Source organism: Protopterus annectens, chromosome 11.part0 (genome assembly GCF_019279795.1).
Source record: "Protopterus annectens isolate FY-2018-M chromosome 11.part0, PAN1.0, whole genome shotgun sequence".
NCBI lineage: Eukaryota > Metazoa > Chordata > Ceratodontiformes > Protopteridae > Protopterus > Protopterus annectens.
This window is the reverse complement of record NC_056745.1, coordinates 194,100,498-194,125,667: the sequence shown is the minus strand read 5'-3', so window position 1 is coordinate 194,125,667 and position 25,170 is coordinate 194,100,498. Positions and strand designations below refer to the sequence as shown.

At 39.4% G+C, this 25,170-nt stretch overlaps 1 protein-coding gene across 1 annotated transcript in view; it reads left to right on the top strand.

The window, feature by feature from the left end:
• Positions 1-13,423, top strand: part of IQSEC3 (IQ motif and Sec7 domain ArfGEF 3) — a 3,183,686-nt gene extending 3,170,263 nt beyond the window's left edge. Inside the window, exon 15 of the mRNA XM_044087614.1 lies at positions 10,991-13,423. Within this exon, the coding sequence (XP_043943549.1) occupies positions 10,991-11,425 (435 nt within the window). The 3' untranslated portion in view covers positions 11,426-13,423. The remainder of the gene's footprint in view (positions 1-10,990) is intronic.
• The last annotated feature ends 11,747 nt before the right edge of the window (positions 13,424-25,170 follow it).

Sequence of the window (25,170 nt, the reverse complement as noted above, 5' to 3'; positions counted from 1 at the left end):
TCCAGTTGTTGTAGGTGTCTAGTGAGATACATGCCAAATGGGGCATTGTATTCGATGATTGGCCTAATGAGGGAAGAGTAGAGGGAGACAATGACCTCTTTCTTCCTGAATGCAAAACCCTTAGTAATGAGATGTGCCATATAGAAGGACTTTCTGACCACAGTGGCAATGTGGTGGTCAAAAGAGAGGTTGCTGTCAACCTGTGTTCCCAGATCTCTTATGACGCCTTCTGTGTTCAGTGGACTACCATTGATGTGGCAATTCATGGGAACCGGGTTTCTCCCAAAGGGGATGATGACACATTTTTTGGCATTGAGCTTAAAGCCATGGTTCTGACACCAGTCATTGGTCTCAATGAGGCCTGTCTGCAGGATGTCAACATCACTTAGGGAGTTAATTATGGCTCCCAACTTGCGATCATCTGTGAACTTTGTCAGCCAGAGTCCTTTTGTGTTGGCCTGGACTTCAGAGAAGTAGACATCAAACAGGAGATAATCCAAGACCGAACCCTGTGGGTCTCCACTCATGACTGGTCGGCAGTCTGACTTGGAGTCAGCTACTTTCACACTGTGGGTTCTATCTGTGATCCAATTTCCAACTCACCTAGTGATATAGGGGTTGATGCCTAGCTTAGTGAGTTTTTCTATGATTCCTGAGTGGGGAATGGTATCAAAGGCATTGGCCAGATCAAGGTAGGCTGTATGAACCACCTTGCCTTCATCCACAGCTTTGGTGACTGATTCAAAGAAGTCGACCAGGTTGAGCAGGCATGATCTACCCTTCACAAAACCAAACTGTGTGGGACCCAGAGTTTGGAGGTTCCCTATACCTTTGTTTATTAGGTCCATGATGATGCATTCCATAGCTTTGCATATCAGACTTGTCAGGCTAATGGGCCGATAGTTCCCAGGGTCTGTAGTCTCTCCTCCTTTGTGGAGAGGGATGACTATAGCAGTGCACAATTCAGTAGGGACAAAGCCTGAGGTGAGGCTGTGATTGAACAGAGCACACAGGTGAGGTGCCAGTTCACTCTGTAGTTCATGTAGAACACAGCCAGGGATATTGTCAGGTCCCATAGAAGCTGTATTCTTGGCCTTGAACAGTGCTGTTTTAACCTGTGCAGCAGTAATACTGGGTGCCTGGCAATCTACTGATATTGTGATTGGTCCTTTGGGGGCAGAGAGGGGTAAAGTTGGCACAAAATTTGTTGGCCAATGTATTGGCAATATTTGTTGGCACGGTATAGGAGGTGCCATTGTGCAACAGCTCTGAGCAAATCTGGGTATTGCCATGGAGATTCTTTACATAACTATAGAAGGTCTTGTGGTTGTCTTTACTATCTGCTGCAATTCTGTTTTCATAGCTAGCTTTAGAGGATTTATTGAGTTATCTCAACTTTTTGTTGAGCCTGATAAGGGAGGTTTTCCAGTCTTTGGACTTCACCTTATTCCTCATCAGTTTCCTCCTTCTGTTGTAGAGTTTGTTTATGGCAGGGGACCACAAGATTGGCTTCCTTTTTTTGGAGGAGAGCGTCTTGGTTCTATTGGGTATGGCGAGATCCATGCATTTGTGTACATGTTCATACAGGGCATTAGTGTATGATTCAGTGGTCATGCAGCTGTTCTCCAATTGCATGGGTGCCGTGAAGTCAGCCATTTCTGTTTTTAGGAGCCCAAAGTTAGCTTTGGGCTAGAATATTATTTGATTTTCTTGGTGCTAGGTGAGAGTATTTGCATGCTAACCTAAGTTGATTGAGTGCTACTTTTGTGAAGTTTTTGCACCTGTGAAGCAGAGGTAAGTTGCTGATCAAAATGTATACCTTTTAATATTCAAACAGGAGTGTGGGGCCAATTCATAAGGGTTACTGCAAGACAGACAGGGTGTCTGCATCTCATGGTAACTATTTCTGATTAAGAAACATACCTACCACTGTGCTATAGCATGAAGATGTGCAGGACCACAGATGTCTGTTTCTGTGGCCACACTAAATGTTAATAAGAGATTCCGTGGGGCAGTCATTTGCTAATTAGTCATGTGAGCTCCTCTGGAATTGCCTGCATTAAGGCATTTATGCACCTGAGCAATTCAGAGAATCGCTCTGCTACATAAAGTAACACAGCCAAAATCTCATCTTCACCCATCACAGTAAAAGGCAAGTGCTGGGGAGTTTAACAGACAGGTAGTGTTGGGGGATATATGTGTGTATAGCGCTGCACGTGTGAGTGTATGTTTGAGTGTGTGTCTACTTGGGAGATCACAGTAGTGGGGTTGTTAGGAGATAGGTAACGTGTGTGTGTGTGTGTGTGTGTGTGTGTGTGTGTGTGTGTGTGTGTGTGTGTGTGTGTGTGTGTGTTGTCACATCTCCACAGTTCCCTAGAGTAATGAGCAAATACTAGAAGATTGGGAAATACTAGATACCGGGAATACTCTTCATATCAAGCATTAAAGGCGCACAGAAAACTAAAGAAGAATGATGTGGGTCAAGGGGAACACTAGGCACCACAGATCATCTACATAGCAAGACCTAAAAGTACTAAAAAGGATTCAAACCCTGTACCCTTCCACCAAGGATATTAGTCCTCTGTACTACCACTAGACATCGGGTTTACTTGAAAACCTAACTGATTTTTTTAGTGTAAAGTAAATAAATGGGAGGGGGTGCTTTCAAACTCTCCACAAATAAGACAGAGACCACTAGCATTACCCCACTGTGCTAACTAATCAGTTAGGGTAGCCAGGGTTATTTTACATAATACCAAGTATGAAACTCTAATGTCTGGTATGACTCAATGAGTGCAACAGGCAATGAGTTATGAGGGAAAGAGTGCCTACAACTAGCAACAGCAGGAGTGTGTCTGGGTGAGGAGACGTGTCAGTTCAAAGCTGAGAAGAACTTTAGATGATGTCAGGGCAACTCTTTAAATTATTACTGAGACACACTTAAAACGTTAATAGAGCAACAGGTCTAGCATCACAATTCACTGTATACCCATTAAGAGGAAAGAAAATATAATTAGGGCAGGGATGAAACAATACAAAGAGACATCAGGGATGTTCTGTCAACTCAGTGACAGCTAAGAGATATGGTGTGTGTGTGTGTGTGTGTGTGTGTGTGTGTGTGTGTGTGTGTGTGTGTGTGTGTGTGTGTGTGTGTGTGTGTGTGTGTGTGTGTGTTTGAATATGGGTGCATGTGTGTGACAGAGTGAATGGAGAAGGTGATAACTCGATGCAGGGGCCACCAATAGCTACCATACAAAAGTGATAATTTGCACTTGGGGTAGTTGACTGCAATTCAGAGACATATAGATTAGCTGATAATGAGGCCTTTCCTCCTTGCACTTAATGTGTCTCTGAATTCAAATTGCCACATAGTGTAAACTGACTCTTTTTATTGCAGCAGTTATTGTCAGCACTGTGCTTCTTTCTGAATTTCCAGGTGTTTTTCTGATTGATTTTAGAGGAGAGATGAGAAGTACTTTGGCTTTTTACTGAGACAGCTTTCAAGCATTTGAAGGATGGTTTAGAACTTGGATTGTAATATAACTCTGAAGGAAGACCCTTTTTTATTTTATTGATTCATTGATTAAGTGCAAGGTCTGTTTCTAAATCCGAAATGGTTACCATAAGATGTAGACACCATTTATGTCTTTCTGAATTCATTTTTGCCTGCTACTGGTAACTTCATAATGCAGGCTTCCCCCTCAGGTGATCACATTTTTGGGAGGGCTACCCCAGTTATGGTACATTGCTCAAAAGGCCTTTTTCCTCCTAGTCAATGGCCATGAGGTGATGAGACCTCTCACAACTGCAGTAGACAAGCTGAGAAGCCCGGCCATCATACTGTAGGCAGCTGCTGTTTTCTCATAAGCCCTACGTCCTTCTGATGTTCTGAGCTGATGGTACCTAGGTGGGTATGCAATGACACTATGAAAGATATGCAATGACACTATGAAAGATATGCAATGACACTGTGAAGAATATGCCCCCACCTACATGGTGTTATATCCCTCTACCCATCTACCTACAGCAGTGGCAGCATAAATTGTTATCATGGTAACAGTATCACTGTGTACCCTCAGAACGTCCCACATCCTCCTTTCACCGAGTAGGTGAGCAGGCAGCACTTTGTCATTCTTCTTTGACCCATTCAAGTTCCAGTAGCTGTCAAAGCTAGTAGCCAAACTCATGTCACCTGGCTTGTAGTTGAGGCTCTATCCCTGTACACCTACAGAGCCATGTGCCCTTAATCATAGTTAACAGTGCAGAGATATCAGTGTTTCATCCTAATCTCCAAGTCCTACCTGATGAGGTAGTTATCCATCCAGGTGGTAGAGCACAGGCTGAAGCAGTGTCCATACAGTATTATAGAAACTAAATGCACCAGGTGCCTTTCAAATGCTGAGAAAGCATGCCAGGCATTTCCTTTATATGGGATCTGTAAGACTTGATCAGTAGTTTTATTGAGTGTTGTACTGACTCCAGGCCATACACTGGCCTGAAGCCACACTGGGAGGCAGCAATTAGCCCCTGAAAATAAAAGAAATTGTCAGTTTGCCTAAGTACCATTTGCTGTATTAGCCTGACCAAAGGAAAGACAATGGAATTATATCTATAGTTGCTGGCATTTTAGTTTTATCCTTTATGAAGGACAGAGAAGATAGTTTATTTCCGTAATGAATTTCCCTTGTTGTGACCACATTTGAAAAGACCACATTTTTAATACTCACAAACAATCATAGAGGTGTCATTGCACAGCATCCTACTATCTAGAAAGAAATGTGACTACGTAGATAACATGCATAGATGTTGCACAGTCCATGGCCAATGCTTCATATTCATTACATGGCATAATCTGGATGTACTTTCATTTAAAAAATGTTATTTTGTCAGGAAACTTCTTCAAGACTCACGTCCAGTTCACTTTCCTTTCTAATAGATAGGATGTGCTTCCCATTTGTGCAGCTTATTTTACGAAATAATGAAAACAACAGTTACTAGCCTGAGTAGCAATCGGTATTCAGTGCACTCTTTTGCAGAAGACACGTCTTCCTTGCCTGCTGTTTTTCCTTTTCCTATTCCTTTTTAAAACGTAAGCACCTTTGAAATATTCATCTCAGAAATAGCCACCCTTTCTGTAATGAGATACTATAGCAATAACCCATGCCTGGGTGTGGGTAATGCTGGATTTACCCACAGTTGGGGTGGTTTGGTCATGAGGGCGAAGCCCAAGTGACCAAACAAAGACAACCATGGGTAAATCCAGCATTACCCACACCCAGAAGTGAGTTATTGCTATTATACAATGACATTATTTAAGAAAAAAAATAATTACTTTTCTTAAATAATGGCATTGTATAATGCCTCCTTGCTGCCTTTCCACAGCTGTCTGGTATTCTGTGGCAGTTCTGATGTACTGCGCATACGTATGCTTATGCAGTACATCACAGCTATGGGTGGAAGCAATGGAGAAAGCAAGATCTCCATTGCTTTTTACAAACTGTCTCACTATATTAAAGGAGTTTAACATAGCGAGACTACTTTAAAACAGGCAACGGAGAAAGCAAGATCTCCGTTGCTTTTTACAAAGTGTCTCGCTATGTTAAAGGAGTTTAACATAGCGAGACAGCTTTAAAAAAAGCAACAGAAAATCTCCTTTGCTATTTTTTAAAGCTGCCTCACTATGTTCAACCCATTTAACATAGCGAGACAGCTTTGAAAAAGCAACGGAGAAAGGAAGATCTCCGTTACTTTTTTTAAAGCTGTCTCGCTATGTTAAACTCCTTTAACATGGCGAGACAGTGTGCAACAGAAATCTTGCGTTCTCCATTGCTGTAAAAAAAGACTTGTACTAATGGAAAAAGTCCGGGCAACTGGACCTTTTTCCATTAGTATATCTCTGATTTACAACATGCATGCTGACCAATCAGTGTGCACATTTTAGAATATTAATGGGGGGTCATTGTATAATAGAACACTTTCTCTGACTCTTGCAATTATTTGGAGACTCAGAATCAAGCACTAGAACAACACAACCAATGATCATCTTTACAGTCAGAACACATAGCATGATGAGAATTTCCTTCATTTATTTTTTGAATTTTGTTTTTCATCCTGTAGTCCTTTGATGAGGAGAAGAGCCGGAAGGCATGGCCGAAGGCAGGTAAAGGCTAGGACTGTGATAGTGAGGGTCAGAACTTTGAATGTTGGCAGTATGACTGGTATAGGTTGAGAGCTAGCTGATATGATGGACCGAAGGAAGGTTGGTATATTGTGTGTGCAAGAGACCAGATGGAAGGGGAGCAAGGCTAGGTGTATCGGAGGTGGGTTCAAATTGTTTTATCATGGTGGGGATGGGAGGAGAAATGGTGTAGGCATTATCCTGAAGGAACAGTATGCTAAGAGTGTTTTGGAGGTGAAAAGAGTGTTGGATAGTGATGTTTATGAAGCTGGAAATTGATGGTGTAATGATGAATGTTGTTAGTGCATATGCTCCACAAGTTGGGTGTGCAATGGATGAGAAAGAAAAATTTTGGAGTGAGTTGGATGAAGTGGTGATGACTGTACCCAAGGGTGAGAGACTGGTGACTGGAGCAGATTTCACTGGGCATGTTGGTGAAGGGAACAGCGGGGATGAGGAAGTGATGGGTAGGTATGGTGTTAGGCAAAGGAATGCAGAAGGTCAGATGGTAGTGGATTTTGCGAAAAGGATAGACATGGCTGTGTTGAATATGTATTTTAACAAGGGGGAGGAGCATAGGGTGACATACAAGAGTGGAGGAAGATGTACACAGGTGGATTATATCTTATGTAGAAGGGCCAGTCTGAAGGAGATTGGAGACTGCAAAGTGGTGGCAGGGGAAAGTGTAGTTAGGCAGCATACGATGGTGATTTGTAGGATGACATTGGTGATCAAGAAGAGGAGGATGAGTGTGAGGGCAGCACCAAGGATCAAATGGTGGAAATTGAAAAATGGTAATTGTGAGGTGATGTTCCGAATAGCTGGGTAACTACAGCAGAGCTAGTAAGAGAGATGGCTAGAAAGGTGCTTGGTGTGACATCTGGAAAGAGGAAGGATGACAAGGAGACCTGGTGGTGCAATGAAGAAGTACAGGAGAGTATACAGAGAAAGAGGTTTTCAAAGAAGAAGTGGGATTGTCAGAGAGAGATGAAGAAAGTAGATAAGAGAATAAGGAGATGAGGTGCATGGCAAAGAGAGAGGTGGCGAAGGCTAAGGATAAGGCGTATGACGAGTTGTATAAAAGGTTGGACTCTAAGGAGGGAGAAAAGGACCTGTACCGATTGGCTAGAAAGAGGGACCGAGCTAGTAAAGATGTGCAGCAGGTAAGGGTGATAAAGGATAATGAGGGAAATGTACTCACAAGCGTGGAGAGTGTGTTCAGCAGATGGAAAGAGTACTTTGAGGGGCTGATGAATGAAGAGAATGAGAGGGAGAGCAGGTTGGATGATGTGTGGTAAGTGAATCATGAAGAGCAGTGGATTAGCAAGGAGGAAGTAAGGATAGCCATGAAGAAGATAAGGAACAGAAAGGCTGTTGGTCCAGAAGACATACCTGTGGAAGCATGGAGGTGTTTAGGTGAAATGGCAGTGGAGTTTTTAACTAGATTGTTTAATGAAATTTTGGAAAGTGAGAGGATGCCTGAGGAATGGAGAAAAAGTGTTTTGGTACAGATTTTTAAGAATAAGGGTGATGTGCAGAGCTGTAGTAACTACAGAGGGATTAAATTGATCAGTCACAGCATGAAGTTATGGGAAAGAGTTGTGTAAGTTAGGTTAAGAAGGGAGGTGATGATTAGTGATCAGCAGTATGGTTTCATGCCAGGAAAGAGCACTACAGATGCAACGTTTGCTTTGAGAGTGTTGATGGAGAAGTACAGAGAATGTCAGAAGGAATTGCATTGTGTCTCTGTGGCTTTAGAGAAAGCATATGACAGAGTGCCTAGACAGGAGTTGTGGTATTGTATGAGGAAGTCGGGAGTGTCAGAGAAGTATGTAAAAGTGGTACAGGATATGTACGAGGGTAGTGTGACAGCGGTGAGGTCTGCGGTGAGAGTGATGGATGTGTTTATGGTGGAGGTGGGATTGCATCAAGGTTCAGCTCTGAGCCCTTTCTTATTTGTAAGGTGATGGACAGGTTGACAGATGAGATCAGACAGGGACTATGGTGTTTGCAGATGACATTGCGATCTGTAGTGAGAGTAGGGAACAGGTGGAGGAGACCCTGGATAGGTGGAGATATGCTCTAGAGAGAAGAGAAATGAAGGCCAGCAGGACTAAGACAGAATATATGTGCGTGAATGAGAGGTAGGATAGAGGAATGGTGAGGAATGCAGGGAGTAGAGGTGGTGAAGGTGGATGAGTTTAAATACTTGGGATCAACAGTTCAGAGTAATGGTGAGTGTGGAAGAGAGGTCAAGAAGAGAGTACAGGCAAGGTGGGTTGGGTGGAGAAGAGTGTCAGGAGTGATTTGTGACAGACGAGTACCAGTAATAGTGAAAGGGAAGGTCTACAAGAGGGTAGTGAGACCAGCTATGTTATATGGGTTGGAGACAGTGGCATTGACAAAAAGGCAGAAGTCAGAGCTTGACGTAGCAGAGTTGAAGATGCTAAGATTTGCACTGGGTGTGACGATGGTGGACAAGATTAGGAATAAGTATATTAGAGGGTCAGCCCAGGTTGGAAGGTTTGGAGACAAAGCCAGAGAGGCAAGATTACATTGGTTTGGACATGTGCTGAGGAGGAATGCAGAGTGTATTGAGAAAAAGATGCTAAGGATGAAGCTGCCAGGTAACAGGAAAAGAGGAAGGCCTAAGATAAGGTTTATGGATGTGGTGAGAGAGGACATGCAGGTGGTTGGTGTGACAGAGCAAGATGCAGAGGACAGGAAGAAATGGAAACAGTTGATCTGCTGTGGTGACCCCTGACGGAAGCAGCCGAAAGAAGAAGAAGATCCTGTAGTCCTTTGCTCTATCAGTGTGCCCACTCCACAGTATTAATACTTACCCAGTGGTAGTTCTCACAAATCAGCCTCTAGAGTCACCAAGCAATGTCTGCACTGTGTTATGTCATTGACATTTTTCCCCAACCCTCTTTTTTATTCACATTTGCAATGAGCAATGGAGGTTATTGGGTCTTTGACTTTGGAATCACCTCCTGTAAGGGAGAGGCAGCGAAGAGAGGGTGCAGTATAGCACATATTGCTGTATCTGATTTTCTCCCACAGTAATGATTCATGAATAGACACACACACACACACACACACACACACACACACACACACACACACACACACACACACACACACACACACACTCACACACACATACACACACAGCTTTAGGTTTCCACTATGGTCCAGTATGCATTGATTTACTTTCCTTCTGCCCATCCTAGAAAGATGCTTAGAGTCACAGGTCCATTTCTAAACTCAGATCACTGTGTCAGAGATAAAATCTATTCAGGGTACCTCTGAGATGACTTCAAAAGGTATTTTCAGTTGTCTGAGCAACTACTAGATATTTTTAAACTGATTTTCTCTAACACATAAGTTGCAGTCTGACTTTCTAGTATATTTATTACATTTATCCTCTTCAAGGAAAACATACAGCTATGATAAGAATACAGCACTGTTATAGATGACTATGGAATTTTCTCTGGTTTTAGAAACTGACAGTATTGAAAGAAGAAGAATATTGGAGCAAATTATTTTGAAGGAGATTCATAACAAAACTGTTACAGCCTTCAGAAAACCTAAAACAGTGGTATTATTTTACAACTTCCACTCATTACGATTCAAAAATGAGCACTCTAACTAGACAGCCCAACCAGTGTGCCCACTGTAAATTGAGCATATGACAAGAGGAAAAAGGCTGAAGTACCACTGAATGGCCAGACTTTCTAATGGCATATGATCAGGGACAGCAAAATACAAGAAGAATCAGGTACATTTTTCAACACTAAAGAAACAATAACATACCTGATTTTCCTTGTATTTCTCCACTGTCCCTCATAAAATCTTGACTTTTTAAAAATTAAACAAACAAAAAAGGAACAGTGATTGTCCTTTCTCCATAAATTCTCCTGCACTACAATGTACTGCACTGATGTATTGCGAAAGCTTGGGAACACAAGCCATACATATGCTCAGCATATCAGTAAAGACGGAAAAACACAGAGGAACACCAGCACCTTTATACAAAGATGTTATTTAAGAAAGATAAGCAATTTATTTCTTAAATAGCATCATTATGTCAAACAAACTGTCCACTCCTATTTGTGGGTATATCAGGATTTACCCATGCAAAGTCATAGATTATTGCTTAGATATATATGCACTGTTAGAAGAAAAGTATGTTTTAATAATTGGAAACACTTTAAGTAAATCATGCAAAGCCTCTGTTTCAGGTTCTGAATCTCCTTTTTCCTTTGGTTGGAAGTAGTAAGCCACATAAGACAAGATGCAAGGCTAACTATATGCTGTAGTCACCTTGATATCTGTCAGCTATATTTCAAATAATTTCATGAGTTCCATCACATTACATTCTGAACCATTATGTGTGTCCCACCAACATATATGCATTTATGTCACCAGAATCAATGCAGGGCTTTGCAAAACAAAGATTTCTAAAGCACTACATTTTGCAATTATTTTGACAAATGGATAACATTAAGTAAAAATGAGTGGATTTCATAATATGCAAACAGAAATTTATGTTCTAATTGTCTGTAATCAAAACTGAAATTTAAGATAATATTTGTAAAACAAATGTGACAGACTGCATTAATTCTTCGGGCAAAATTTGTGTATTACTATAAAGTATTTTTGTGTAACACTTTTTCCTTATTCAGTTCATAGCACGTCTCTATGGAAGGACATAGCTGTAGGCCCATAAGAACCCTATATTTCCTCGGGATAGTTAGAACAGAAATGTCTTGTAACATTTAATGCTGTCTTTAACTGTTTCTAAACTAGGTGTCAATTCACAACAGGCTCCAGACGTATCAGCACAGCACAGTCGAGAATCGAGACAGTGGAAAGCATCAGAACACCTTTCTTAACCTCACAGAAATGGACATCCCAGCTGTAACATCGTCTGTGAAGGAACCAGTTTCAGAAACCCTTGTACAGTGCCAGCAAATCGTCAAAGTAATCGTCCTTGACAAGCCAGGCCAAGATCAGTTAGAGTCAGCCTTTTTCCAGACTCCTGTGCATCAGGCCATTCGCTCCACTGCTTCTACACCTGTGCGGTCTCTAGGAAGTAGAATTCAAGGAACTCCTTTGAAGACTACCCATCAGCCACCTCTTCCTCCACCACCTCCACCTTATAATCACCCTCATCAGTATTGTCCTCCTAACCCTCTAATGAGCAGTCGTCGATACTCTAGTGGGTCGCGGAGTTTAGTATAGCTGAGATCTTACCTGTGACAGCACTGTGTTTTCACATAATGTGCTGTTACTCTTTAGAATATAACTTATTTTGAGATGCTTGCTTTGAATCCTATCCTGCTTTGAAAAGACAGTACAGGAATTTAAGAAGAAATTGCAATTCTGTTTGCATTAAGTGAGTTTAAGATTATAGCTTTGAAACCCACTGGTGGTATCAATGCAGCGGCATGATTTCCACTGTGCAATACTAGTAGGGGACTTTGTTACACTCTGCAGAAAGAAATATTGTAACTATTTATTTGCATATAATAACGTTTTTATGGATTCTAGACTATGTGCACTGAGGTGGACAAAGTAAACTAAGCACCACATGACGGGTCCTTTTTGGTATGAGTTTGTGTTTTTTTTTCCTTGGAGGATAGGAAAATTATTTCAGTTCCAGTGGCAACACTGTCTGCTTTACAAAGATTTTCAGTGGAGAGAACTATGAGTGTTCTTTACAGCTGGGCATTTGCACTGATTTCATAAACATGTATTGCAATGAAGTACTTAGTTGAATGGTTTATGTATTACGTTTTCCACTTTCAGAGAACACTTGCATATCTTGACAGAATACATTCTATTAAGGATCCCTATGCGAGGTCAAAATAAATTAGGTTGTAAGGAAGTAGCCAGGATATTTGTTTACTTATACTAAGGAATTTATACATTCTGTGAAAGGCTGCTGCGTAATAAAACAAGGACAAATTAGAACAGTAGTCATGTGGTGATGTGAAAGATGAAGGAAGGTATAGACTGTTGTTATGAAGTTAAAGGCATTAAAGATAATTTGATAAACTGCATAATATAGGAAGCAGATTCACATCTCTAAGTTCAACTTCAAAGCATCACTTTACGAAACAAGGTTCATTCCATGTTGTCTAACTTGTTCTAAGTGAACAGTGTTTATTCTTGCCACTGATGTAATTTTCAAGACACATTATGTAGTACCCACAGCCAACAGGCATTTCATATTCTAACATGGTTTTGGAGGACATCTTTGTATTTCACTTTTATTTTGAATAAGGATACAGATTTGGAATGTAGTGGTAATCCTTGCATCAACAAAATTCCAGCAACAGTGACATATATTCCAGGAACAGTGACAAATATCATGATGATATATTATAAGAAACAGGATAAATTAGAAAAAAAAATCTTGCCATGCACGGCAATTACGCCCATAAGAAAAGAAGGCCATTCATTCTCTGAAACATTCTCCAGTTCAGTGCTATGGGAGAGTGGGACTGTATCCCAGCACTCAGTGGGCACAACATTGAGAAAGTAATCCTGAACAGAATGCCAGTCTATTTAAAGACATACTCTCACAGTCACATACACATAGCATTTATACCTGTGAGCAATTTGGGAGGGTCACCAGTTCACCTGCAACATGTCTTAGGAACATGGGAAGGAAGCAGAACTTCCAGCAAGATAAAAAATATATATGGTCACAGGAAGGACATGTGGGAACCTAACCAAAAGTGCTCCAGTTAAGAAATGGACTGGAAAACCAAATACATAGAGGGAGCAATACTGATGCCTACATGGCTGGGCTGTCTAAAATAGCTCATACTTGACTGAAATCAGATTAATTAGCTATTACCTGCCAACCACTGGCAGCTGCCTTACTCTCAGAAGGCGTTAACAAATTATAGTTTAACTCTTACTATGAAAGCCTGCTTTGTATATGAAAGTATTTGTCATTTACAGAAACTACTTCTAAGTCTTCTAAGTTTATAGCATCTCCAAAAACATGTACAGACAACAGTTTACTTATATGACTGTGGTTTCTCTCTACATACTAGATTTCTACTTCTTAATTTTGAAAATGTGAAGATAATATTTACCTATTAATCTATAAAATATATAAAGCTGCCCTGACTGTGACAGACATTCTTCATTATACCACATGTTAGGATTAGAATAGGTCTTTAGTATCACAATATCATGGCTGATGGTTGTTGTTGTTGTTTGTCTTTCAGCTTTTCCCGGTTAGGGGTCGCCACAGCGGAACTCTGGTCCGCTAATGACTGGCAGTTAGTTTTTATGATGTCGAGTTGCCAGCCCGACGCCCAACCTTCAACGAAGGCATGCCCACATGGCTGATGGTACCTGCTTTAAATAGAAATTATTAAGAGTTAGTCTCTGTTTCACTATTTTTGATGCACTGGTAGACCTATGATCTCTTTACTCCCCCTAAGGTACTTGCTCACCAACATTGCTTTCAAATTTTATAAACAAAAATTCAAGAACAGGTATTGACATATTGCCCATACAAGGGTATGCTGATTATGTTCAAGACATGGTAAATAACGTTAGGTAGATGAGATAAAAAAGAAAGCAAGTGCTCGGTTCAATAGTTTTAATCATTTGAATGGCTGATTTATTTTTTATCACATAAGTATAAAAATGTCCATAAAAGCTGCATGAAAGTTGACAGAGTGGTCTCCCCTGGACAGAACTCTTCTTCTTCTCTTGACAGAACTCTTCATCAGAGTAGATTCCAACATGCAGGAAAATACTTTAATCTATTCTGTATAGGATGAATCAAGGACTGCTCTAATAACATTGTTTACAGCCTGCTTTATATAATTATTGAGGATCATAGTATCTTGAAATTCTAAGTCAAAGCAGTTAACATGTACCACAGTTTCATATAAAACATCCCCAAACAACACATTAAGATGTTGCATCTTTACTGTGGTAGCTGGTTACTGAAAGCTTACACATTCTGAATCTTCCTATCACAAAAAGCTATACTTCTGCAACTATGATTAAAAAACAACAGTGAATTTCAAAATGCACTATTGCACCACTAAGGTATGTTTTTACAGAGCACGTTCCCTAACATGGAGCAGCTTCAAGCCACATAACCCTGCCATTTATATTCCACTAATTCTAAAATTGCCACATTTCAGAGAAGAGGAAATACTCGTAGGAGTCACATCCATGGAGCTAGTATATATACTCTCCAGTAATGTATTAATGGTGGATTAAAAGGTGCATCCATCCTGGGCACAGTGTGTCAGAGGGTGTGATCAAGAGGGAATATTCCTAGAAATGTTCAAATACCTCATTGGTATACCTAAAGAATATGGGCAAACATTTACTTTTTTACCAGAGAAAATATTTTCTGAATAGATGTCATAAAATAAAGCTGGAGACGAGGCAACTCAGACTGGATGTAATGAAGTGCAATTTTCCTGAAAGGGTATTGGATGCAGAAAACACAAGAACAACAAAGCAGGCAAAAAATGCAAAATTAAAAAGGGGTACTGCAAGCAGAAAATGAAGAATAAAGTAAAAGAAACCTCTACAGTATAAAACTGATTTACAAACATGGTCTCCAGCTGTAGTAAGCATAGCTATGTATATGTATGTGTGTGTGTATATATATATATATATATATATATATATATATATATATATATATATATATATATATATATTTACATATATATATGTGTGTGTGTGTGTGTGTGTGTGTGTGTAGTTAGATATAGATATATGTATATACTACTTATACTATTAGGTTCAGAAATGTGTATATACTAAAGTTGTCTGACGAATGACAAATTTTCATTGTTCATAATGCAAAGAGCACAAGCCAGATACAGTACCTTTACAGGTAAATGAGTATCACAGATCATCCTCATTTCTTGGTTTATGAATCTCATCTGTCTCCTGGAGTGACCTCATGGGCAGCTACTACTATCTCTGGAGTTTACAAGGCAAAGGGAGATTCAGAGGTACGATGCTATGGTATTTATCTGTGTTACATGCACATGAAAGGGGGATTCAGAGGTACGATGCTATGGTATTTATCTGTGTTACATGCACATGAAAGGGGGCTTCAGAGGAATGATGCTATGGTTTTCTTCTCTGTTACATGCATATGTACACCAAGGGACCCTCCCCCTTATCCACTGGCTACATGTGTTTGCAATGTGGAAGGAAGCCAGAGCACCCAGAGAAAACCCATGCAAACTCAGAAAGGATGTGCAAATCCCACCTATAAGACACCCCAGCCAATAAGTGCCTTGGACTTGCTGTGAGACAATATTATTCTTTGTACCAGTGTGCCTACATTCTATTAAACTTGATGAATATGACTAAATAAGAATCTGAAGTTAAAACAATTAACTTTCTTTTAGTGACACAATTGTGTCTACACACTATCATTGTATGTGCTTTATTTTCATTTATTTATTTTTCTTTTTGTTTAATGGGTAGGTGGACTGGTCTGCAAAATGCTTTCAGCATGACCAGGGCTCTCAGTCAAGCAAATCCAGAATACAGTAAAATATAGTTCATTTAAGTACATTTATGTTTTATATTATGCGGATAGTTGTGTTAATTAAAATAGCTTGTGGAAATGTAAAACAAGGAATAAGTTAATTAAGTTAAGACTCAAATAAATATTTAAATCTTCAGGTATGACATTTTCTGACAAGTTATACAAGTTAAAATGGAAGGTGGGAGGGGCTGAGGGCGAGGTTGGCATAATTGTTAAGGACTTTACTTCACACATACAAGCTACAAGATTTGAGCCTCATGCCTGGTTATTGGCTGAGCTCAAACTAGTCTGCTGACTGATGGCCCAGTATTTGCCTATGAATCTAATCGATAAGCTAGCATTTGTGGTTCAGTGGCTAAAGTAACTGCCTGTCAGCTCCGTGGTCCAGACTTTAGCCTAGACCTCTTGTTACTATCCTCAAACATCCAAGTTTACTCTCAGATCCCAAAATATCATTGACTAAATTAGTTATTCAGAACTGTCCAAATATATATATTACATTTGGGCTTTCTCTTATCGCCCTAGTTATGACTGAAAAGAGTGAACATGTGACTGGATCACATACCTGTTTAACAAATAAATACATTAAAAATAAACTCAATCACTGCACAAACAATAGGTATTACTTGTCTTCAATGAACTGTTCTATTGCAGGTATGCATTCTCCTTAATCAATTAACAGGTAAAGCTTGTTCTCTCCTCTCTCTTTATGTTAACAAACAAAAAATCCCTTAAGTTCTTCAGGTTCTGAATCTTGTAGGTTCATAGGTGTATACTAGGCTAACAACCACTAGGGCCCTATAAGCCTAGCCATGTAACCTAAATGTGACCCACAGATTTGATTTATATATGAGATGATTTACTAACTGCCTCTGTCAATCAGAGACATAAGGACCAGACTAGGGGTGAATTTCTGATTACCCATCCATTGGTCCAAGTAAATAGGGCTGGGGAGCCTGTTCCACAGAATGGGAATTCTCCAAGAAACATATCTGCCTCTTCAACATCTCTAACTATTTATTTCACAAGCAAAATGTTGGTATTTTGATTTAGTAGTTCTGATGCTGTTTGTTTTGCAGATAAGCAAAAGTTTCATCAGAACAGGGTCCAGGGCTGCCTTGTGCACCAAGCAAAGATCACCTCTCAGAAGTCTGTATGATACTGAGGTAATCAGCATAGAACATTGCGTTTACTCATGTATTCTTTTCGTAAGGAACCTTTGTGGACAGTCCAGCTCCTGCATGTGCTTAAATAAAGTTGGAAGAGTGCTCTTATCTTAACTCTGGTACATGTTTTTTACAGAGTGTGTGTTTGTGTGTGTGTGTGTGTGGGGGGGGGGGGGGGTGATGGCAAGCCGTGTTTTTATTCTGTAACCTGATCCCATTATAATTATTCAGGAACATAACAGAGCAGCAGTACTTCAACAGCTCCTATAAAACTTTAATATACTTTTATTCCAGTTTTCTTCCTTCACTAATTCTGCACTACTTATTCCAAACTCTGGTTCCAGCAGTCAAAAACATTGATCCAAACTCTCATTCAGCTAAACATTTCCCACTTTATCATCTAACCATGCTATTATGCCAAACAATGTTTATATATTTCACAAATTCGTGCATAATCTACACCTTACTGATATTTTATTTTGTCTGTGGTTTAAGGCAAATTTCAGATTTATCCAGAAAACAGTTGATCTGAGCCTACCTTGTCAAACACATATCCTTGTTCTTAGAGTCTGATTTAAATAATAGCCTCTTCTGTAAGTTTTTCACATTGTATTTTATTTTTATTTTTATTTTTATTTTGCTGATAGGATTATAACATGTTTCACTAGTCATATCCAGCCTGCACTAACAAATCATAGTTTCAATTTCAGGATCAGAATTATTTTCATTTAAATGTCATTAATATCAAGAAGAAACACAAGTAATAGAACATTTTTTCCACATTATATAATGATGCCTTTGAATTGCACACTCTAAATTGGCCCTAGGTGTGAGTGCGTGTGTGTGTGTGCCTTCTGTGGAAGGTTGTGCGCCGGACTGGCAACTCGACACTGTAAAACTCCACTACCAATCATAAGCAGACAGGTGATCTGCTGTAGCGATGCCTAACCGGGAAAAGCTGAAAGAAGAAGAAGATGATAATGACACCTTTCTATTTTTCACACTAAAGACATGTTTGGTATATCAAAAAAGTATGCTGTCTGCTTTTAGGTTTATCGATATAATAATCCTCAGTTATTTACAAGCATGCCATGCCTCAGTCATGCCAGCTTTGTTTGCTTCAATATAAGGTGCTGTAAAATAATATTATTAGATTTTATAAAGATGTTAAATGCAGAAAGATAATGAAAACTATGTTCTTCCCCTGGGATTTGTATGCAAATTACTTGCCAAATCACTTTTAACCATGAAATGAATGGTACATGCATATGTGTTTTGTGTGAGCTTATGTATTTATTTACATGTGCATGTTTGTGTGTGTGTGTGTGTGTGTGTGTGTGTGTGTGTGTGTGTGTGTGTGTGTGTATTTAGACATAAAAATAGTGAACAAAAATAGGGAAGTCTAATAAATGAACTATGCCTACCCATCTATAAGTTCCGTTGACTCCTGAAGTAAGCTTAAACATTTTGGCTTACTAAGGAAATTTATATTACCCTGATTATTAAACATTTGAAATCTACTCGCAAAATAACATTGCCCACTGCAAACTCAGATAACTGCAGGAGAACTGTGTTAGGAGTTGATGCTGAAATGATATATAAAAGGAGCGCCATGGTTAGATATTCCAACAATTACCACATAAAGCTCTCTGGACTCCAGTGTCATGTGCATTGTATGTAACCTACAATTCTTGTAGAGAAGGTGACAAATATTGCCCTGCCCTCCTCTTGCCTCACTGTGTGTCAAAGATGCCACCAACCTATATCCAAATCTGCCTAGTTTATCGTTTTCCTGAATTCTGTCAATTCATATGGAAGAGTATCTTGGGTCCCCTATCTGGCTTTTGAAAGCAGCTTATGTTAACGTTTCTTGTGGTAATAAAATGAAGCCAATGAACAATGCATCATATATTGAGTAGCATCATATTTAAGTGCAGGAGTGTTGTCCTTGACTGATCTCTAGACATGTCGATATCTCACTAGACATGTCGATATCTCACGTGCGAAACCATTCTCTTCTTTTAGAGATAATTGTCTGACAGCAATAATATAGCAACAAACTCTGTAGTGGTCAAACAACAAACTGTATACAGTAATTCATGCATAAATGCTTTCTTCCTATGCAGAGGACACGTGATGGTCCCAATTAGTAGAGAGACAGATAAAAGAGGTGCTCCCAACATCAGATAGCACACTGTACCTTCCTTGGAAAGGAAGAAAAGTAAACAAATACACTACAAATCTTTATCATCACCCTGAGGGCTGTGGGAAATATAGAAGATATATTACTTCCAGTTTAAGGTGTACATATGTATGAACTGATAACTCAGCCTCATGTCTTGTCTCCTTCCTGCAGCCTTGAAAAATTTATATTGCTGTGGACAGATCTAGGTTGCCTTTTAAATCTTTGTGAGAGTTAAGATGAAGGCCATGGCCATTTTATTCCTTGACTTTAAACAGATAAGGAAGTATACATTTCCTGAAAACGTCCCCCTCTGTGCTCCTAATACTGTCTAGATCAATGCTAATGCAGTTCCTGATACCTTACGGAGTTGAACAGATTATCCGTCAGGGCCCCTGCTCTCATCCCTTCCGAGTACACCTCTGTGCCTACAATCTAATGGGAGAAAAATACAGCCCCTCGGTGGCTCTTCACTATTCCAGTGACAAGTTCTTCAAAACTGCCGTGGCAAGTAATTGCCTGCTTTCAATGTGCCCCTTTAAGTTATTTATACATATTTTCACTAAGGTGCTTCTAAAGATATTGGACACACAGCTATAAAATAATATTCCATGAGGACCTGCTAGCCACCATATGACCATCAATACCAGCAGTGACTAAAGGAGTCTATCCCCCCAGCAGCTCCACCTTTCTTCAGGCCGCTTTCCATGGAGTGACTGCACTCCTGTTCAGTAAAAGGATAGCCAGCACTCTCACTCCTGGATGGAAAATGAATTGGGTGCCATTCAATGGAACTTAAATGGCCATGTATCTAGAGGATAATTCTACCCAGATCTAACTTGAAGTGAAACATCCATTCTGTCCACCAACCGTCAGTGAGGAATGTAAAAGGTCAGACCAAGACCCATTATCAGTTTCCATCCATCTTTTGTTGTACAGTAGCCACATAAAAGCTATGAAAGTGTGATTTAACTTAACAGATAATAGGAAAAGGTCAATGTACTATCCCACCAGAAACAACTGAAGTAGAGGATCTTCTACCCCAACAAACCTTCAGTCAGCCCCCCCCCCCATAACAACTTCAACAAAAGTGATGACAGGAAATTGCAATGTACAAAATAGAAAGGAAGTTAAGTATGACTAACATCACTGGTAGCATCCCTACATAAAGTCTTTGAAAATATTATTTTATAACTATCTATACTATGAAATTACCATGTCTAGACACAAGTTATGAGCCAAAGGGTATGATAACATCCATCACTGCACCTACAGCATGGGTTTGTTGTCACCTAATTTAACTTTCTGGAGCTGTTTTTCACAGCCCAAGGACTCATCTTCAATTGCTGCTTTAGGAGAGGTTCCTTCATAGGAGTCTGAGGGAGGAATTCAGGATTCACTGTTGGTGCATCCACTATAGTCTCCATCTTTACATCTGCTGATGAAAGACCCTGGTTCTAAAACTGTAGTCTCCATCTTTACATCTGATGACAGAAGGCCCTGGTTCTAAAACTAGAGTCTCCATATTTACATCTGATGACAGATGGCCCTGGTTCTAAAAGTATAGTCTCCATCTTTACATCTGATGACAGAAGACCTTGATTCTAAAACTATAGTCTCTGTCTTTACATCTGATGATAGAAGGCCCTGGTTCTAAAACCTTAGTCTCCATATTTATATCTGATGACAAAAAGCCATGGTTTTAAAACTGTGGTCTGCATCTTTATATCTGATGACAGAAGGCCCTGGTTCTAAAACTATAGTCTCCATATTTACATCTGATGGCAGAAGACCATGGTTATAAAACTGTAGTTTCCATATTTACATCTGATGACAGAAGGCCCTGGTTCTAAATCTATAGTCTCTATATTTACATCTGAAGACAGAAGGCCCTGGTTCTAAAACTCTACTCTCCATCTTTAAATCTGATGACAGAAAGCCCTGGTTCTAAAACTATAGTCTCCATCTTTACATCTGATGACAGAAGGCCCTGGTTCTTAAACTATAGTCTCCATCTTTACATCTAATGACAGAAGGCCCTGGCTCTAAAACTACATTCTCCATATTTACATCTGATGACAGATGGCCCTGGTTCTAAAGGTATAGTCTCCATCTTTACATCTGATGACAGTAGACCCTGATTCTAAAACTATAGTCTCTGTCTTTACATCTGATGATAGAAGGCCCTGGTTCTAAAACCTTAGTCTCCATATTTATATCTGATGACAAAAAGCCCTGATTTTAAAACTGTGGTCTGCATCTTTATATCTGATGACAGAAGGCCCTGGTTCTAAAACTATAGTCTTCATATTTACATCTGATGGCAGAAGACCATGGTTATAAAACTGTAGTTTCCATATTTACATCTGATGACAGAAGGCCCTGGTTCTAAATCTATAGTCTCTATATTTACATTTGAAGACAGAAGGCCCTGGTTCTAAATCTGTAGTCTACATATTTACATCTGATGACAGAAGGCCCTGGTTCCAAAACTGCAGTCTCCATATTCACATCTGATGACAGAAGGCCCTGATTCTAAAGTATCCTGAATGCCCTCTTTAGGCCTATGCAATTCATCATTCCTTGCTGTGTCTTCACAAGCAGAGTATATGGATAGCTTAATGAGCACTTAATCTGTTTTTTGGGGTTTTTTTAAGTTTCTAGATGAGAGGTTTAGGCAATTTCCTCCCCTTTCTTAACAGTTTGGGCTAGTATTTATCAACAGAGGTATTAAGTACCTTGTGGGTTAGTGGTGTAGAAGCCTGCACTGTCTTCAGCATATCCACCCTTTGCTTCTATGACAATCTGCTCTATAATGGGCTGTAGTTTCTGTTATGATGATGTTGACTTAGGGATCATGGACATATGTGCCCTCTGAATGTGTGTCAGCCTGAAGTTAACAGCAAGTACACTAACTTGTGAAGGTATACTGTTATTTGCATGCCTTTGTCAATATCTTTTACTCTAATTATGTGAAGATCAGAGAACTTCCCAGTATACTCTAAATCAGTAATTTTTAAGTGGCTTGTCTCTATCTGACTGATAAGGAACTCATTCAGAACCATGAGTTCCTTCAATCAAGCCACATGCTCTGAAAATCTGAGAAAGCAAATATAACCTTGTCTTTTTTTTTTTTTTTGCTTAGTTGTTTATGAAAATATTCGTATTGCTTAAGTGGGAGTACGTGTACTTTAAATATTTCGGAAGTGTACTATTGTCCAGCAGTTCGGGGTCACTCTTGCTTCTTTCCCGCAGTGATGAATACCTTCTTTTCACTCTCATTGATGCTGTTTGGTTTGGGTCCTTGGCTAATCATTTTTATTATAAAACTTGTAATATGGTAATATCTGATTTCTTGCTGACATTTTTCTGGACACAGTTTTAGTAGTGCAGCAGAAGGGAAATGGGCCTACCAATGTCGATTGATTTTATCAAAAGAAGCACTTCCTGTTCCCAAAGCTAGTTGATACCCCAGTTCTCAGCTTGCAACTGTTGCCAGAATAATGAACCTAAATTTACATATATTTATTAATTTAATTACTTTATTTATTTATTTATTTAAAATTTGTTTACACCATTATCAGTCAGAACTTTGTACAACAAAGTCGTAATCAGGGAAGTGAACACAAAGTCTTAAATAATCCCACCATTTCCTCATGCTTCGATGCAGTGCTTATAGCATTCACTTGGATATAGGAACCCGAAGTACCAGATCCTTTACAATAAACCAGAGGCACTTTTTGTGACTAGGACATGAAGTCCATTTTCTCTGAATTAAACCAAAATGACTTACTACAGATGCCATTTTTGGAGGAGGGACTGCCCAATGCACTTAATATATTAAAACTAAAGGATTTTGCAGTGGAGTTTGTTACAAGAAGATAACATCACAGATCTAATGTAGGACCAGCAGTTGTTGCATAAAAGGATTTTTAATACAAAATAAAGAAATACTTAAAGAAGTATCTGTGTTGCTTAAAACCCTGTTATTTAAAATCAGTAAATCAGTTTAGTGAACCACTGTTTTGTTGATCAGATCTGACATGCATTTTTGGGCTTATTCCTCACCCATATTCTACCATTAGCAATGTCTTGAATTATAGTTCTCCATATCACCAACACATACTAATAATAATTGTTAACGTCAACAATTTATGAAACTAATATTAAATTATAGATGATCCAGAAAGTGAATGACAGGAAAGAAAACTGACAGAACCCAATGAAGAAACCGTAGAGTTCTGTTAAATGTGTATAATTTTGCCACTTATTTGTTGTAGTTATGTGAATGTCAAGTCCATTTACTGGAACCACTCATCTGAAAAATTGCAATATAGGTGTTTTGGTGGGAGTAAAGTAAACATAATCAGCCAATTTTAAGGTTGACTGAAAATATACTGAAATTATGAGCCGTATACTGAAAAATTATGTGTGTGAAAACTGTTTTTCAGGGATGATTGCTATCTAATCATATAGAGAAAAATAACAGAGCAGGTCTAATGAAAGACAAAGTCAGCTGTAACATCTCCAGTGGTTTCAGGTAGCCTGATGTTTGCATGACAATATTCAGATGTTACGTTTATGAACTGCTAAAGACACAGGTTTACTAATTAAAAACTTACTTTAGCAGACTATTTGCCACTTGCTTGATCCACTGTTCTATAACTAACACCAGTTTACTTGTGTCATAGTCTGAAGTTGAATTTTAAAGTCACTTAGAGTATGCCCCGGAGAAGGAAGCACAAGAATGCACTAGAGAAGCTATCTGTAGATTGCAAATAAATACCTCCACATAGAAGGATGCCCAAAAAATAAATACATGCCAGAGGAAAAAATAACAATCAAACAACGTAAAGCATCTACAGGTCAGAATATGGGACAAGTTAACTTTGCACTCAGTGGGTACTTCTCATTGGATGTCACCCCATATTACTGGTGATAGAGCTAGTTTTGCTGGACCTCAGCCATGGGAGTCAAATATGGAGGGTATTATTGGTAATTATCTAAACAATAGAGAACTTAGAGGTCAACCTTAAAGTACACCTGAACTCAGAATTAAACAATTCCAGGAGTCAAACTGATGCCCACTGTTTAACATATTATACAAAAAGGCCATTATCTGCATACATAAAGGATGCTCCTGGTAAGAGAAGTACTTTGTTTCCAATGAAGGAGCTCCAGTTTTAGTTTACCAACTATCAGAAAGCAGATGATGTGCACAGATCACTTTCCTGTTGGAGGATAAACGTGAGTGTGTGACCTGCACTCAGACAGGGGCAGTTTCAGTAAGAGGTTTTTGTAATATGGGACTGATTCAGAAAGGTTAACACCTTGTGGTAACCATTTCTGATCCAGAGACAGCCCTACCATGGTGCTTCTACATACAGATCTGCAACAGTGCAGTGGGCTCACATTTGTGACTCTGCTAAATGCAAATGTGTCATTCTAGGGGAGTGACCTTTGCTAAATATGCATGTGTTCAGAGAATCAATCAGCTGCTTGTGTTCACCCATTGCAGCAGAGGTATGTGATGAGGAGTTTAGTGGACAAGTAATTTTAGAGGGGAGTATATGTGTGAGCCTTTGTCTGCCTGGGAGGTTGCACTAGGCAGTTTAGTTATAGAATAGGTAGGATAGGTGAGTGTTTATGTCTGTGTATGGGTGAATGGGTGAGTGTGATTGTGAGTGTGATAAGATGGGAAACCGTGTGTGTGTGTGTGTGTGTGTGTGTGTGTGTGTGTGTGTGTGTGTGTGTGTGTGTGTGTGTGTGTGTGTGTTTGTGAATGTGTGATTATGTGGTAACAGAGTTGTCACACCTCCACACTCCCCTAGATTAAGAAGCAAATCCTGCAGTATTGGGGATGGGGGATTCTTGACACGAGGGATACTCTTCATACTGAACATTAAAGGCACTTAAAAAAACAGAAAAAAAAGGTTTTTAGTATAAAAGACATGTAATTTAGTTGATAATGAGGTCTTTCTTCATTAAACCTAATTTGTCGTAGAATCACAAAATTCTTGCATCATGTAAACAGTTCCTTTAATCCACAGAACTTATTGCCAGCCACTGGATTCTTTCC